The 16012-nt window shown below is 51.5% G+C and overlaps 7 protein-coding genes across 7 annotated transcripts; 4 read left to right on the forward strand and 3 right to left on the reverse strand.

Moving 5' to 3' along the window:
• Positions 1-75: 75 nt before the first annotated feature.
• T069G_08135 (thioesterase-like superfamily domain-containing protein) lies at positions 76-1315 on the forward strand (the record flags this gene model as incomplete). The annotated part of the gene is made up of 3 exons (XM_056175345.1): positions 76-225; positions 291-1172; positions 1265-1315. 3 exons carry the CDS (start codon positions 76-78, stop codon positions 1313-1315), a joined length of 1083 nt encoding a protein of 360 aa, XP_056026294.1.
• Positions 1316-1759: 444 nt separating this feature from the next.
• Positions 1760-2521, forward strand: T069G_08136 (uncharacterized protein; the record flags this gene model as incomplete). Its single annotated transcript, XM_056175346.1, has 1 exon — positions 1760-2521. One exon carries the CDS (start codon positions 1760-1762, stop codon positions 2519-2521), a length of 762 nt encoding a protein of 253 aa, XP_056026295.1.
• Positions 2522-4250: 1729 nt separating this feature from the next.
• Positions 4251-5852, forward strand: T069G_08137 (eukaryotic aspartyl protease domain-containing protein; the record flags this gene model as incomplete). Its single annotated transcript, XM_056175347.1, has 3 exons — positions 4251-4584; positions 4657-5599; positions 5660-5852. 3 exons carry the CDS (start codon positions 4251-4253, stop codon positions 5850-5852), a joined length of 1470 nt encoding a protein of 489 aa, XP_056026296.1.
• A 541-nt stretch (positions 5853-6393) lies between these two features.
• T069G_08138 (g-patch domain-containing protein) lies at positions 6394-9283 on the reverse strand (the record flags this gene model as incomplete). The annotated part of the gene is made up of 6 exons (XM_056175348.1): positions 6394-8015; positions 8072-8132; positions 8190-8401; positions 8459-8534; positions 8595-9073; positions 9121-9283. 6 exons carry the CDS (start codon positions 9281-9283, stop codon positions 6394-6396), a joined length of 2613 nt encoding a protein of 870 aa, XP_056026297.1.
• Positions 9284-9865: 582 nt separating this feature from the next.
• Positions 9866-10443, forward strand: T069G_08139 (moaE protein domain-containing protein; the record flags this gene model as incomplete). The annotated part of the gene is made up of 2 exons (XM_056175349.1): positions 9866-10016; positions 10094-10443. 2 exons carry the CDS (start codon positions 9866-9868, stop codon positions 10441-10443), a joined length of 501 nt encoding a protein of 166 aa, XP_056026298.1.
• A 127-nt stretch (positions 10444-10570) lies between these two features.
• On the reverse strand, positions 10571-11123 carry T069G_08140 (uncharacterized protein; the record flags this gene model as incomplete). The annotated part of the gene is made up of 3 exons (XM_056175350.1): positions 10571-10656; positions 10724-10860; positions 10927-11123. The coding sequence occupies 3 exons, from the start codon at positions 11121-11123 to the stop codon at positions 10571-10573; spliced, it is 420 nt and encodes a 139-aa protein (XP_056026299.1).
• A 1015-nt stretch (positions 11124-12138) lies between these two features.
• Positions 12139-14649, reverse strand: T069G_08141 (ferric reductase like transmembrane component domain-containing protein; the record flags this gene model as incomplete). Its single annotated transcript, XM_056175351.1, has 1 exon — positions 12139-14649. One exon carries the CDS (start codon positions 14647-14649, stop codon positions 12139-12141), a length of 2511 nt encoding a protein of 836 aa, XP_056026300.1.
• Between the last annotated feature and the right edge of the window lie 1363 nt (positions 14650-16012).

A 16012-nucleotide genomic window follows, 5' to 3' on the forward strand; every position in this document is an offset into this window, starting at 1 on the left:
GTAGCGGCTGCTTGGATTTTATTTTTTCAATTGGATATGAACCCCTTTTGAAAAAATCCAACTGATAATACAAAGATGAGTGGCAGCGATAAAGACACCAAGTTGGAGGGGACGGAAAAAGTGCTGGACAAGCGCACGACGCTGCTACGGCCTCCGGAGCCGGATGCGAGCAAGGCGCCCATCGAGAACACAGTCGAGGTGACGCCGCTGGCGGTGTTGGGACCGGTAAGAAGAAGACGAAGAGAACCCTCAATGAAGTCATCATGAGCTAAACGACCATCTGCCAACAGGACATCTTCACCAACACACGGCCGCTGTGGCTGCCCCCCGGCGCGCGAGGTGTTTACGGAGGCGCTGTGATTGCTCAGAGTCTGGCCGCGGCCCAGCTTACGGTTCAGGACCACTTCTTGGTGCACTCGTGCCACTGCTATTTCCTGCTGGCTGGTTCGGCGACGATCCCCATCATGTACCACGTCGAGCGGGTGCGCGACGGGCGGTCGTTTGCGACGCGGACGGTGCAGGCGCGGCAGAAGGGCAACTGCATCTTCACGACGACCATTAGCTTCGTGCGCGAGAACAGCGGCGGCGCAAAGCAGATTCGGCACGCGGCGGCGCTGCCCGACGTCGAGATGCCGGACCCGAGCTGGGACACGGAAGGGGACGCGCTCTGGGACCGGGCTGGGCCGTTTAAGAGCCGGCGCATCGAGCTTAAAGATGCTGATGCTCGGCCGGACCAGCGAAAAGCCCGACAGTGGCACCGCTGCCGGGGCCAAATCTCGGCGGCGGGAGGGCATCAAGCACATCTCAACGCGCTGGCCTACGTCTCGGACAGCTACTTCATCGGCACGGTGTCGCGCATCCACCGGCTGTGGCGGCTGGGCCTGACGCCCGAGCAGGTCGCCGAGCTGCCGGACGCCGAGGGTGACAAGATGCGGCAGTTTCTCGAGTTTGAGGGCATGGGCAGCCGGCTGGAGGACTGGGCGGGAAGGCCACGAGTCGGGATGCTGGTGAGCCTGGACCACAGCATTTACTTCCACGAGCCGAAGCGGGTGAGGGCGGATGAGTGGATGTTTTCGGAGATGGAGAGTCCCTGGAGCGGAGATGGGAGGGGGCTTGTGATGCAGCGGATTTATGCGGCGGATGGGACGTTGTTGGCGAGTTGCGTGCAGGAGGTGAGTCTTTACCTTTCCCTCGTTTGTCTTTGATCGTTTTTGGTGAGATTGTGAACGAATGATGAATGAAGACTGACATTGAGACGAAACAGGGCGTTGTTCGATTGCAGCAGGACGAGACTGAGAGGGGGTCCAAGATTTGAACAAGGAGAGATAGCTCTTTGGACTGGGATAAAGAACATGGGAGGATCATGGCGTTTTTTTTGTACAGCGTGGAAAGGAACGAGATTTGGGTTCAAATTCGAACCGCTAGACATTTCTAATTGGCTGCTTTTAGGTCGTTGTTTGTTGTTTGAGTTCAAGTTTACAAGAGCTACATCATGAACTGTCTGGGTTTAGAGTATATTCACCAACGACTGTATTTTGTTCAGTTGTGTTATACAAAACAAAGCCCCCACTTCGTTCATATATCGTTTCATGTCCAGTCTCTTCTATCATATAAGAGCCTATTGGTTTCGGTCTACATGCAACCGCCAACAGCCAAAATCATCCGTCTCTCTTTAGCATCTCACTAACAACAACCAACAACCTCTCCCCAGCCACTCCCATTCCTCGATTTCATCATCATCATCATCAAAGCATCCATCATGTGTCGCCTCGCCAAATGTCACTACACTGTTTGCATGTGCTGGTCCCGCAACCAGTACATCCACTGCTCAAAAGCACGCCCAATCAAACACACAGAAGACTACAAGCCATGTAGTAGCAAAACACCCACGGTTCTCAAACTTCTCATCGGCTGGTGTGATAAATGCATGTCGACAATCGAGGCTCACTACGCCAACGCTGAGAATTTCGATAGGAATAGGCCGGCGATCAAGTTTAGAGACGCCCTGGCCGTTCGAAGATTCTGGGGCCTCCAAACTGCCAACCGCGACCTAGCAAAAGTCCGGGAGATTTTCTCGAGGCTGCACGATCCAGGGACGTCGTTCCAGTGGGATACCGTCATTGATTATTCACACATGACGATTCGGCCCGGTCACATCACCTGGGAGGGGAAACTCGTCCAAGATGTGTATTATGCTGCAAAAGCTACCGCAGTCTTGCTCGGCCCGGGTTCATATGACCCTGATGTTGTGAGCTGGTCTGAGATTACGCAGCGGGCGAGGGTTTACACGATTGTCTGGGCGAATGGGTATGAAGATGGAGAGAGGCATGCTCCGAGGGTGCCTCTGTTTATGGATAAGCCGTATGATAAGGACTTTTGGAAGTTGACGGCACCTGAGATTACTCGCCCAGCAATACGCTTCCAGTACTGGAGGGATAATCCGACAAGTGAGGGCTCTGAGCTTCCTCCTCCTAGCTACGCGCATCTCTTTCCAGCACCTGGTCGCGGTCTCGGACATTAGACATGATGAGTCTTTTTACCTCTTTTTTTTTCTTTGCGTATTTGGAAGGGCAGGATACCTAGACTGAGTCAAGGCGTTTGTCAAATAAGTGTTTGTATTTTTTATCTGGCAACGAGTGATAAAGTGTTGAATATAAGAGAGCAATGCGATTGATATATCAAAATCATGATAGGGTTTATCCGCATGTTCACATAGACCTTGACTTGTAATACACGATAGCCGCAAAGTGCATGCATTCGTACCTGATCATTTCGTATGTCTCTCTGAGCTGGAGCATCTAAGACATGATCCAGCATCTAACTCGTTAGCCATTACAGCATCCAAGCTTGCCAAGGTACATGTATTCAGCCTCAATGCGCCGAGAAGCGGCATTTCGTTAGTCTCTACTGCCCAGCACATGAGGCAGATTCAGCCGCAGCTACACTCCATCGGCACAAGCCAGGATCTAGCAGCAGCAGTAGCGGAACAGCCCATCCGTTCAAAAATAGCAACGAAAATGTATTTGAATAAACCATGTGAACATTTCGCCTCGTTTACTTGGAAGCCAATACTCTAAATTGATGTGTAACAGCTCAAGTGCTGCTGTAGGTATACATGCTTCATGTACTATCCAATGGAGGCGCAGTTCTGCACACCTCTCTGGAGGAAGGTACGGAATGCCATATTCCGACACCGAGGCAAATCACAACCCCCAAGCAAATGTCCTTTGCAAAATCCTTCTCTCCCTAACTGCAGATTTTTCTTCTTCTTCATTTCTCTCTTTTCTTTTCCGCGTAACGCGCCGTTCGTTATTTAATCGGCATATACCCTTTTGGGACGAGTAACGATAACGCACAAACCCCATAGCAGTCCATCGCCAAGTTGGGCAGCTACAATTACCGACCATTGACTCACTCGCCTCGCAAAAACGAAAATTGTTCCTAGCTTGGCAGCTTGGCCTGGGGTTGTGGCGCAGCGAAGGCACCTTCAACCCAATAGACGCCTGGGCTAGGACGGACGCCTAGCTACTTTGCATTGGCTCTTTTGCACGAGGGCGGAAAATTGCTTCCGGTCAATTTGCTGCTTAGCCAGATCGACGTGGCGCTTCAGCTCCAGGAGGATTTGCCAAGACTTAGGAGCCATGCTACGCTGCCCCGTCTATCAAGCTAGCTGCGGCTCTGGCAGAATTCGAGACGGTGATCGAGACTCTCTCACTCTGAGAAACACCCCCTGATGCTGTGATGCTGCTCTTCTGCCGCTTGCTGATGGGTGGCTACCAACATGGACCAGAGGCACAACGCGAAGCTACTGCAGCTCTGATTCATGGCACGCTCCCACGGGGAGGAATGTCTCGCTCATTGAAGCTCTTAACTCGACTCTTGTCGTCGCACGGCACAAGATAATTAGACTCGTGGGGCCCTTCCCGTACCACTCGACCATAGGCAGGGCTGCTGGGTCTCAAGCATGGCCTCCCCATCCCCGAGTCGTTCTAGCCTCATGCAGTGGCAGGGATGAGGCCACAACGAAGAGATGATGGTCTTTCAGCTCCTTCAGGCAATCGCCGCAGTTCCTAAATCTATGCTTAAATACTAAGGAGTCCCAAACAATTTCCGCCCTTTTTCGTCTGCCCATGACACCAGGCAAACAAAAGAGAATCTTAGTTTGCTCTGCCATTTTCAGTCTTTCCTCGGGTGGTATCATAGCATTGAGCTCAGTTCCTCCGTTTGTTTCTTCTCTTGCGTCCTTCACAATGCGCTCCTCTGTCCAGTCCATCTCGCTGGCTGGCCTCGTCGCCGCTGGCACCGTTTCCGCAGGCATTCTCCACGTCCCCATTGAGAAGCGATATCTCAGTAGTGATCCCGCTCCTTCATTACTCCGTCGCGATGGCAGTATCAGTCTGGATGCGCTCAACAACATCACTGGGGGTGGCTATTATGCCGACTTCAGCATTGGCACGCCTCCCCAGAAGCTGAGCTTCCTTCTCGATACCGGTAGCAGTGATACCTGGGTCAATTCAGTCAAGGCAGATCTCTGCACAGAACCATCAGTACAGCAGTCGGTCGGCGAATTCTGTTACAAGCAATGTGAGCCAGCTATCCTTACTATTTCTCCAGTATTCTTCTGAATCATTCCGCTGACTTCCAATGTTATTATAGTTAATCCGTCTCGCAGTACCTCATATAAGTCGAGTACAGAAGACTTTGACATCAGCTATCTTGATGGCCGCAGAATTCAGGGCACTTACTTCAAGGATACAGTTACCATTAACAATGCGACTGTCAAGAACCAACAGCTCGGCTTGGCCCTCATCTCCGTTCGTGGTACAGGCATCATGGGTCTAGGCTTCCAGGAGAACGTCGCGGCCGACGTCAAGTATCCCACCATCATCGACAACATGGTATCCCAAAATGTCATCCCTGTGCCGGCATTCAGTCTCTACCTCAACGACCTGCAAACCAGCCAGGGTGGTATTCTCTTTGGCGGTGTCGATACCGACAAGTTCCACGACGGCCTCGCCACTCTCCCCCTTCAGCCCCTGCCCGCGAGTATTGCCAAGACTCAGGACATCGTCATGTACAATGTTCAGCTGAATGGATTCAAAGCTTCCGCCGTCGATACTCCTGCCGTCAATGGCAGTGCAATTTTGGATTCTGGCTCAACAATCAGTCTCCTTCCAGATGCTGTTGTGCAGGCCGTCTGGAAGAAGTACGGCGTCCTCAACATCCGAGGGGTCCCCATCCCTTTTGTTGATTGCGGCAAAGCAAACTCCAAGGATACCTTTGATTTCAAGTTCACCAACAAGACGATCAAGGTGCCCATTGATGAAATGGTTATTAACAATCTCGCCTCGGTACAAGACGACATCCAGTCGGATCCCACTTTGTCCAGCTTATTCAAGGGATGGAACGGAGTATGCACGTTTGGCATGAGCTCAACAGAAGGCTACGGCATCACAAGCGACCAATTCATCTTGCTCGGTGACACCTTCTTGCGGTCTGCATATGTCGTCTACGACTTGCAGAACAAGCAGATTGGCATTGCCCAGGCGACTCTCAACTCGACAACCAGCAACATTGTCGAGTTCCAGGAAGGCTCAAAGTCAATTCCTGGCCCTGTTTCCACAGGCGCTGATGATTCAGGTAATTCACCTACCCCTAGTTCCACCGAACCAGGCAGTTCTGGAGACTCGGGAGATTCTTCTACCAGTTCTGCGAACCCTGGAAGCCCTAGTGAGACTAGCAATTCTGACAATTCAAAAGACTCTGCCGGCTCCACTCTATCTCCTACCTTCTCGATTACCCTGGCGGGTACCGTCGCCGTGGTTCTCTCCATGGTGATGAGTGCTCTATAGAAGCCAGACAGCTACAGAAACGGGGTTTAAGCACAATGGGGAATGTTCTTCTATTTTCGACAAAGCAAACGGGGTTTTAATAAGATGGCGAGATGGTTTATGCGATTATAGCGAATCTATGAGATATCAGACTTAATGTAAATTTACGAAATGGCCGGGAGGATATACCGTAGCGACGATTAGTGTCTTGGGTACAAGCAAGCAAGTCTATCACATGAATATACGAGTGATACTAGCACACACCAGAGTAATTTTGAAGCACATGGCACCTGTTATTTATCCTCTTGATATTGACTCTACAATTATCCTACATATAATCCTTTGCCCAGGCCTCAAGGACTCGTTCGTAAAGTGAAGTAACACTAGGGATGCAAGATAGCTTTGAATTGAAGAAAGCCCTCAAGACGCATCTCGAAGAAGAGAGAAAAAGAGGGAAGATGAGAAAAAAAGCAGTCATTTTAGTTGCTGCCTAGAAGTGTATTCGAGTCTTCAAACGCCTTTGTATATGTTCCAGAAACATTTTCATCCAATAACCCGTCCTTCAATCCTCTTTCTTGTCCTCGCTGCTTGGCTCATCATCCTTCTTCTCTCCAAACTCGTTGAAGAACCGCTCTCTCGCCCGGTCGTTGACGGCATCAACATAGTCCTTGCGCTTGTTGAGCGTCCTGCTCTCTCCCATTGCCTGCGCGTCTCCCAGATTAGCACCTTCGGCTCCAAGGCCCACGCCTTGCCTGTACACATGGGTGACGATGCTCTCGGTGCGCCCCTCAGCATTGGCACCCAAGCCGCTTCCAGACATCCAGCCCATCTTGGCAAGCATGCCAGCGCCTTTGGACTGCGCCGGAGCCTTCTCCTGCACAGGAGCCTTGCCTTGGTCCTTCTGGGGACCCGAAGCGCCCTTGTCTGCTGGAGCAGGCGGTGGCTTCTTGGGTTGGTTCCACTGCTCGCGTCGTTCCTTGGCTCTGTCTCGATATTGTGGTGCTGTGGTGCTGGAATCATCACCAGCTTCAGTTTGTTTTGGTAGCTGAATACCTCGTTTGCTTAGCCTCTCTACCGCGCTCTTGACGGACTGCTCATCTAGCAGCTTCTCTGCATGGAGCTTCGAATTCCCATGGCGACCCAGCTCGTCTAATGACTTAAATTTACGCATGCAAAGAAGACATTGGAGTTTGTCTCGGTCCGCATACGTGATTGGCTTTTCATCTTGAGCCTGAACGTCAGGCTTGGCCGCAGGCATATCATCGTTATTTTGTTCCTCTGGCGGAGGTGGAGGGGCTGAAGAGGGCGCGGGGGGTGCGGGATGGACTGGGACTGACGAACCCGCCCGAGGACCCGAGGCCTGCATCGATGCTCCAGTAAATGAAAATTTGATGGGCGCTTCCTTTGAACTCTTTAGGGCGGGTGGTGGCTGCTTGGCAGCGGTCTTGTTGTCAGACTCCCCTGTGTGAATCTCTTCATGCTTCTTCTGCCACATAGCCATATGGCCAGCCATTGCAGGGACTGCCCTCTTGGCCGCAGCAGCACCTTGAGGGTCATCTGCCTTTCTCTTCTTCGGTTTCTTGTTGTTTCCACTCGGATCACTCCCCTTTGGCTCTCCGTCTGCATTCATAGTCTCAGGAGGCTCAGCAGATAGGACTTTCTGGCTAGGGTAGGCTCGCAAATCACGATACCGGACGCGGAGGGTGGTGTTGAATAAGGGAGTAAAGGAAAATCGTTCTGTCTCGGGAGTAACCTCACGTTCCTCTGGGACAAAGACCCCCATATGAATGTGAGACACGTTGACAGCACAGGCTGCAACAGTGAAGGATGGCAGCAACTTGATTTTAGCCATGGCATCGACAGCATCCTGCAGAGTCCAAAACTCGGCAAAGCCATATTTGACAGACTCGTTTGTATTCGGATCGCGCATTAAGAATACGCGGTGGAGCGACCCCGGGCGTGCACCAGTCCGAGCAGCACGATCAGCTGGGGCAGTTGACTGGAGCTTCGAGCCTGGTACCAGCTTCTGGCTGGCTGGGTCAAGCTTTTCAAGTTCCAGCCGCTTCATGTCTGTAGCGAACATGTCCTCGTTGACAAAGGCAGTTAGAGGATAAACCACTAGGATCTGGGTCGGCGCATCGGCGGCATCAGCAGCGGGATTTAGACTTAATCGCATTGTGGAAGCTAAGGATTACACGTTAGCTGTCAGTCATTGAGAAGTTGTATCAAATTGGACGCACATGATGGGGATGAGCCACAGCGCTTGCATTTGGTGCGCGAAGAGTAGTTGTTGAAGCCGCACTGCGTAATTGTTAGTTATAGTCACAGTTTCTGTCTACCGGCTAAGGGCAATCTCACAGGTTGGCAGATCCATTGGCCACCACCGGCGCCGGAAGCACGTGTTTCTGCGTCCTCCCTGCGATGGGCAAAGTGGATGTAAGCGCTGATTCTGCCATCTGGGACTTCATCAGTCGTGTGAGGTAGTGTGATGAGGACTTTGGGAAAGTTTTCATTGACAAAGGCGGCTGCATGATCAACTTCCTCAAACTGGATAAAAGCTCGGCGTTTTCCTTTTTGCAGTGTTAGGAATGGATATTCACAAGAGCTAGAGTTGCAGGGACACATGCCTTTGGAATACGTTATCCGAACATCGACGAGAGAGTAATTGTCGGAAATGCAATCGCGGATAATGCTCTCTCGTAACTAGACAGAGATTCTCGTCAGACACACATCTTCTCGAAGAAATGTTCGATTAGTACGAACCTCCATAGCGTCTACCCTGACAGGCAACCCTTCGAAAATAACGGTATCACTGGGCAACCCTGCCTCTCTCAATCGGCCACCCTCTCTGGCGGGACTGCGAGAACGACTCCTGCTGTAATAATCTCCATGTGGTGATCGAGAGTTGTAGGATCTCCTATCACGGTAGGAAGAGGAGGAGCCATAGTCGTAGCCTCTGTCTTGGTCATGACGCCCGCGGTGATAGTCGTCGTTATACATTCTGCCTTGGTTGTCATGGCTCCAGTCACGAGGGCTCAGGCTTCGCCTCGGGCGCGCGTCATGAGCGTCTCGGTATTCTGGCGCAGCGGAGGGAGGCTGGCGATGCGGCCGGGAGTGATGGTCGCGCCGGTCCCACGCGTTGCCGTACATGTCGTCGTCCCTGGATGGAGACTGTGAATAGCCTCGTTGTCCCGTGGGCAAGTTAGCCGTCAAGCTCAATTCATCAGCCATAGGTAAAAGCCCTGTAACTGTTCTCAATCTCCTATGAGTGCGCGGGCCGTGTCTTTACCCTGCCGCGATGGTTGGTGGTCGTCGTGGTAGTAGTCTCGATCTCGGTCTCGGTCTCGTTCTCGGTCTCTGTCTCTGTCTCTCGATCGAGCATGGCGAGAGTCGCGGTTGGCTTCACGATCTCTGCCCCGGTCTGGGGATCGTGCGTGCTGGTCGTCGCGCATAACGACAGAGGCCAATCAGGCACAATTCCGAGGGGGGAGTTGATGATATTAATGATATAGAGAAAGAGGAAGGTAAAGAGAGCGGAAACGAGTCAGCGATGGCCTTGTCGAACGAAGCTGCAAGATGAAGTTCAAATCAAAGTCACATGGTGGGATGTTGCAACAGTCAAAATGAAGTCCCACCTTATTTTGCAGCACACACAGGGAGCTGAACTTTAAAAGAGCTGGCGCTTACTCAGCCGCTGCATCGACCAAAGGCCTGTGAGGAGGGGCTCTGCTGGAGGTACACAGACTCTCAGCCATTTATTGCTGCGCGACAAAGTACCTTACCTATTGTGTTCTACGCCACTCCAAAACCTTCGCAAACGGCATCTCGAAACTATAACTAGTATATAATCTTTGCCATATCTCATCTTTGTATATCGTCTGTCTCATCTTCTCCATTATATCTGCATCTCATTGTATTTGTCGCCTTCTTTCTTGGGATTCCCAGCGTTTGTTTTGGACATCATTCATTGGTCATTGAGCATTGTCTCAACCTCTATAACACTCACAAACCCCGAGCGTATTTCGCCACCAGCCATGGGAGATATCAAAGATGACGACGCAAATACCATCTGGGAGATGTCTGAAGACGGCTGTTACGTGGGCCTGACACACGATTATCTCAACCTCCAGCAGGCTATAGATAAAGTCCGCAGTCCCGCGGCCGGTGCCATTGTCTTGTTTGCAGGTTGGTAGCTCACTTATGCAGCATTCCGGTCTGATGTCTCATGCTAGGCTAGTCTCTCGCTAATCACATCTCAATAGGAACAACGCGGGATAACTTTGCCGGGAAGCCTGTAAAGGAACTCCAGTACACAGCTTATAATAAGCTAGCCTTGCGGACAATGTTGGCCATCTGCAAAGACATCCTCAGCAAGCACGGCCTCAAAGGCATCTCTATGATCCATCGCTTAGGCACCGTACCCATTGGAGAAGAAAGTATCCTCATCGCAGTCTCGTCACCACATCGGCAAGCTGCGTGGAGGGCCGGGGAGGAGGCCCTCGAAGCATGCAAATCCAGGGTAGAGGTATGGAAGAAGGAAGAATTCGAAGGCGAAGAGGGTATTTGGAGGGCAAATCGAGACGGTGCCATGGGACAAAAGGTGGATTCATGAGTGATTCTATATTTCTTCTATCCTGTTGCTTCTCTGCCGCTGTCATCTCTCAAAGATGAAATACTCTGATATATCCCCCGCTATTTAATCATAAAACCATTCCCAGCTGTTTGCGAGTCTCGCCCTTTTATTTTTCGTACACGGGTAACGGCTCTTTTAGATATTCAAACGGACACAATGGCGGACGACTGGAATCGCGCTTCCCTAGCATGACTGTTGCAGAAGACGATGTTAGCATCTATGAGTAATTGGAGGTGCAGTTTTGAATCGAATGACAAACCAATGTGTTCGCTATATATCTCTGTAAAGGTCTGGCTCGAGCCTAGCCCTGAGGGAGCTAAACACTCAGTCAAGGCCGACGGATACACAACGATGCCATATTCAGCGACGAGCATCTTCCAGAAATCGACTGGTAATCTGGAAAGAGGACATCAAGAGTCAGCAATGAGGAATATCGCAAAGATGACAGGCAATCTGACATACTTGTATTGCCCTGATTTGACACCTCCGTGTACGAATGTGCACACCGTCTCCAGCATCACAAGCCCTTGTTGCATAGCGAGGGAAAACTCATCGTCTGTCCAGCCACATATTCGTTTCAACCGCTGTTCCGCGCAGTTCGTTGCAATACTCCACCCCTTCTCGATCTTGTGCAGAGTGCTGTCTTCGAGGTCGTGCATGGTGTCGCGTGAGAGAATAATCTGATTAAATAAGACGTTGAATTGATCGCTTTTTTTTCCAAATCCAAAAATCGTGTATGAGGTTCTTTGTTAACAAAATCGCATACTGGTGGTGTATAGGTTAAGTACGGAAGAGCCGCATGTGACGACAAAGGCACGCAGCCATCAAGGTTCTCGGAAGGTTCGTTCATGACAAACTCTATCGCACTGCATGCTATCAAGGTGCCGATTGAGAGTGCCTGACTAGCTTAAAGAAACAATATTACAAACAAACAATGACGAATCGCTGTCGGGTATATACTTGAAGTGGGAGTTACAACTCTACCGGCTCTTATCGGGGCGGCCGGATTCTTGATGTTAATAAGCCTTGGAACTGAAATAATGGCCGCTGTTTCGAAGTACACCCGAGTATGAAAAGACTACCTAGTAATACATTGGTATGCCATTTATGCATTCGGTACTTATGTAGTAGCTTTCACATCTACAGCTGTAGCCTTCCCTTAAAACATCTTCATCTACTTTGGAGGCAGCCCAATAAGACTTTGGTAGTAATCGAGCCCACTTGACGCAGGTGCCCACCAGCACTTGGACCACCGAAAGCAAGCACTAAGAGTATGGGGCGATTGTGAAGAATGCAATAGCGAGCTTCATTTTGAAGAGTTCGTAGAGTTCGTAGCGGCAGAATATTGGCGTAGGTAGTCTTGGTATGATGAGTGTAGACTATTAGGAAGAAGAGTAACAGGGCAAAAACACATAAGAGGGGCGAATCATATGTACATGTATGCATAAGACATCTTGATTAATGGTAATGAATCCAAGAAAATATGTGCATGTTGCTATATACAAGTGGTATCTCAGGGGGCCTCTCGAGCCAGTTCGTGACTTCAAAAAGAGAATATACATCAATCATGATCCTCCGCCGCCTCATTGTCATTATATCTACAAATACACACACGAAAGACACCGCCCACTCTAAAGAGCATAGTTCTCCGTGTGCAAAAAAATCTCTTCCGCTCTACAGAGCATAGTTCTCTGTATGCAAAAATATCTCTTCCAGCTCATCGTCGCCCCAAATCTCCGCCTGGAGCTTCGCCACCGTGTTGGCCACGCCCACTCTCATCCCCGGAGGACCACACACAAAGACGGCGGTCCTTCGGCCCAAGATGCCTCTGCCCTCGGGCCCACCTGTGGCCCATTGCTTGAGCATGTATCCAAGGTCGGGGCGGCCGTACTCGATAGTCCAACCGTCTTCGGTGATTTGGTGCGGCATGGGGAACGCAGATCGCATTAGGTTCTTTTGGAATTCGGTGGGAGTCTGCGGGAACCCAAAGTCAAACCCGGCTGGTGGGCCAAAGGTCGATACGGGACGATCGCTAGGGCCGCCAGCAGGAATGCCAGAATTGTACAAATGCGCCAGCTCAGGGACCGCGATGGGCTGAGGCTGGGGTTGAGGCTCAGGCTCCTCTAGTGGCGTATCATGCTGCTTTTTATCCTCGGGATAGCCATTCTCGTTGAGGTTGCCCAGATTATCTTCAGGAAGGGCACCCTGGCTCATCGGCGGCTCATTAGAGGATGGGTGAGGGAGAGGCGGTGGCGGCGGATATTGATGAGGTTGGAGGTATTTTTGTTGTGGCAGTGCCGTGATGCGATCCTCATTCTCTTCGCGAAGTTCGCGCTCTCGCTCCGGGTCTCCCATTGCCTCAGCCTGAATAAAGGCCGAGTTTCGCTTTGAGGCAATGCCTGCGACAAAGCCGTCTAGTTTGTCGTGAAGCTTGTGAGTCAAGGCCCGGGTATTTGACCCGTTTATGGGAGCAGTCATTTGCTGCCCTTGTCGGTTCCGCACAGCTGTAGTGACAAAGAATTTACAGCTTACGCTCTCAGGAGGAGCGGATTCACGGCAGATGCGCAGCTCCTCTCGGAACCAGTCCATGTCTTCGAATTTCTTCATGGCCCAAACGACGACGACCTTTCTAGTGATGGCCTTGCCATCTCGCATTCGCTTCACCAGATTGAGAAGCTGGGATATCAATGACGTGATGCCGCTTCCACCAGCAATGAGGATGCAGGTGTCAAAAGCGGCCAGATCGCGCCTCATGCCGCCGTAGGGACCATCCAAGAACGCACGGTACGTATGGAAAGGACCTTTCTCAATGGCAGTGTCTAGGACCTTGCGCGTGAATCCACCATAGGCCTTGAATAGGAGGATGCAATCCCGATAGTTTTCTCCGTATTCAGAAGGGAAATCCTCGCTGCAGAGGGATGAGATAGTGAATGGGTGGTTATCGAAGAATGAGATGCCAGGCATTCGAAGATAGACGTATTGACCAGGCTTCCATCTCATCTGAGTGGGAATGGTGACCTTGATGGCGTTCTCGGCCATGAGGGTGATTGCAGCCTCATCGCCAACCATAAAGGACAGTCGTCCAGGCCATGCCCAGTTAAGTTTAAAGACCCGCAAGAGATTGCAGACTCCCCAGATGGCACAAGTGGCATAGAGGTAGTCCCAGGTGAGGAGCCGGTTGGCTGTGTGCCAGAACAACACGCCTACGTAGAGGATGCCGACCGGGACGTGAAGGATAACAAATGCTTCGTATGCAACTCTCCGAATCCAGGGGAGAGAGAACACGTTAAGCCAAAGCAGCGGAACGATGCAGGCAATTCCCGTGCCGTAAATTATGCCCTTTGAAGGAGGAAAAGTCGAGCCCCAGACTGACAAGCCATTGTCTTCCCATACAGGTTGAACGTAGAATGGGATCATGTGAATTAATGAAAGGAATAGACAAAGGTAGCTGAGCCATCGGTGAAAGACGTTTAGTCGCTCTGGTCCAATGCCAAGCAACATGGTCAGTATGTTTGTCTTCATGCCAGTCGCAATAATCCACGGAGTCAATGCCACGGACAGCATGCCGGACCTGATGGCCACGGGCGGCGCTCCAAACCGAATGCTCTCCCAGTAGAGTGGCTGCTGGAGGAAGGTGTAGAGGGTGACAAAGGCAAAGGCGATGAATGTCGTCGCCAGAACGGAGAGCGACGAAAAGGTAAACCGATACTTTCCAATGACGATATCTGGAACAGATCTATAGAAAACCCATCGAAACAAGGCTAGTGTGTCGTTGACAAATCCAATGGACGAGAAGTGAGCCTTGGGGCGGAACTTTTCACCCATAGGGTTGCCGTCGGGGAAGAACTCCTGGGCCATGCCGGTGCGAATGGCGGCCTGGACGAAATTGGAGTCGACATTGTAAGTCTCCTGGTAATGTGTCTCTATTTGTTGTTTGTAAATGGCCTGGCGAATCTTGTCTTGCCAAAAGTGCCACATGCGAACCACAAAGATGCAGCCAGAGAGGGCAGCCGCGAAGTATGTCCACCCGAGGGCATATTTGCCGGCCTTGGACCAAGGGTCGACAGTGTCCGCCTGAACAAGACCCGGTGGGCTTGTAGGAGTCAAGGGAATCAGTATCCGCTTGACGACGTCGGAAACGCTTCGCGTGGCCTGGGTGGTGAGCTCCTGCATATGGGGTGCCATGATGGATAGCAGGTAATGGCTGCAGCTGGTTCAGCTGCGTCGTAGCAAAAACGTGGCGGACGAGGTACGAGTTGGAGTTGGAGTTGGTATTACCCCCGTGCTTGCTTGGGACGTAGGCAATGAGAAAGCCCGCGGTTTCAACCTGGGCCAAGGATAGCGAATGCTTCTATCGCATTGCAGCCAGGCGCTTATAGCCCGCCGATCAGGACTTGCTGCCGTGAATGTGTGGCTATGAAACCGCAGCGCGCTCTGGAGTCATAACGAGTAGTACCAGACTTCTCGAAACGAAACAAAGCCCAATGATTAAGATTAACGAGAGAGCTGGGCAGTGAGATGGCAAAGATTGATCAACAACTGATGAGCGGTGGGGGGCTGAATGCGGCGGCCCGTGAGGATATAAAGCACAAGCATGGCTCAAAGAGCTTCCCTCCTCCCTGCACTCGCTAATATGGAGCGAGTGATACAGGGATTTTTAAGTCGGTGGATCACATCAACGATGGGCTAGTGACGGCTGCAAAGGTCTGGGTGACAAGCGCGGGAAAGATACGGACGAGCATCAGATGTTGGTGACACGCCAAATCGCCATGCGGGCAACGGTCGATATGGCCTGAATCGTTCAATAGTTCGGACAAAAGCAGACAAACGAAAGCCGTGATGGGACGCAACAGGGACGCATCAGGGCTCCCCAGCGGCTGGGCAGGCCGCGAGATTGGTCGCTTCTTGCATCCGGGGATTGCGCACGCCGAGCACGAATTGGCGCGGCCCAATGTGACAGGCGAGGTGATGAACGAGGCGGCATGCAGGTCAAGCTACCGCAATCTAGCCATGGTGTGCTCCAACCAGGCAACGGCAACAGGACGAATTTGCTAGCGGGCGGGGCGAAATGGCTGCTCGGCAGACGGTTGATGATCGAGCAAGGGTTCGTCTGCATGAGCACGGCGGAAGCTAACGAACAAAGTCGATTCATGTCTGTCTTTGGTGCTCCATGCTCGTACTGCCTCCATCGACATCCCATCTCTCAGGAACAGAACTGTACTGTACGGAGTCGCATCCGCCACAAGATCCACAAGTTTGCTGACAAGGGCTCCATGCTGCTACTCGTAGTCGTACAGTAACCGTTGGTGATGACACACACAGTCCTGTCCTTGTCCTGGTGAAGAAATAGACTCCGAGGTATTATCCCACAAGCCCACTGTTGATTACAGCAGAATGGCCATGGCGAATGCTACCGTCTTGAGAACGGCGTGAATCCGGCCACCAAGCCATGAACACCGCCCATCAGCAGCCCTAGCACGAATGAGGGGAAACCAGATTTCTGCATTGAGCCACTCACGAGCTCCAACAGCTCCCAATCGAGGGACCG

This window comes from Trichoderma breve, chromosome 5 (assembly GCF_028502605.1).
Source record: "Trichoderma breve strain T069 chromosome 5, whole genome shotgun sequence".
In the NCBI taxonomy this organism is placed as follows: Eukaryota; Fungi; Ascomycota; class Sordariomycetes; order Hypocreales; family Hypocreaceae; genus Trichoderma; species Trichoderma breve.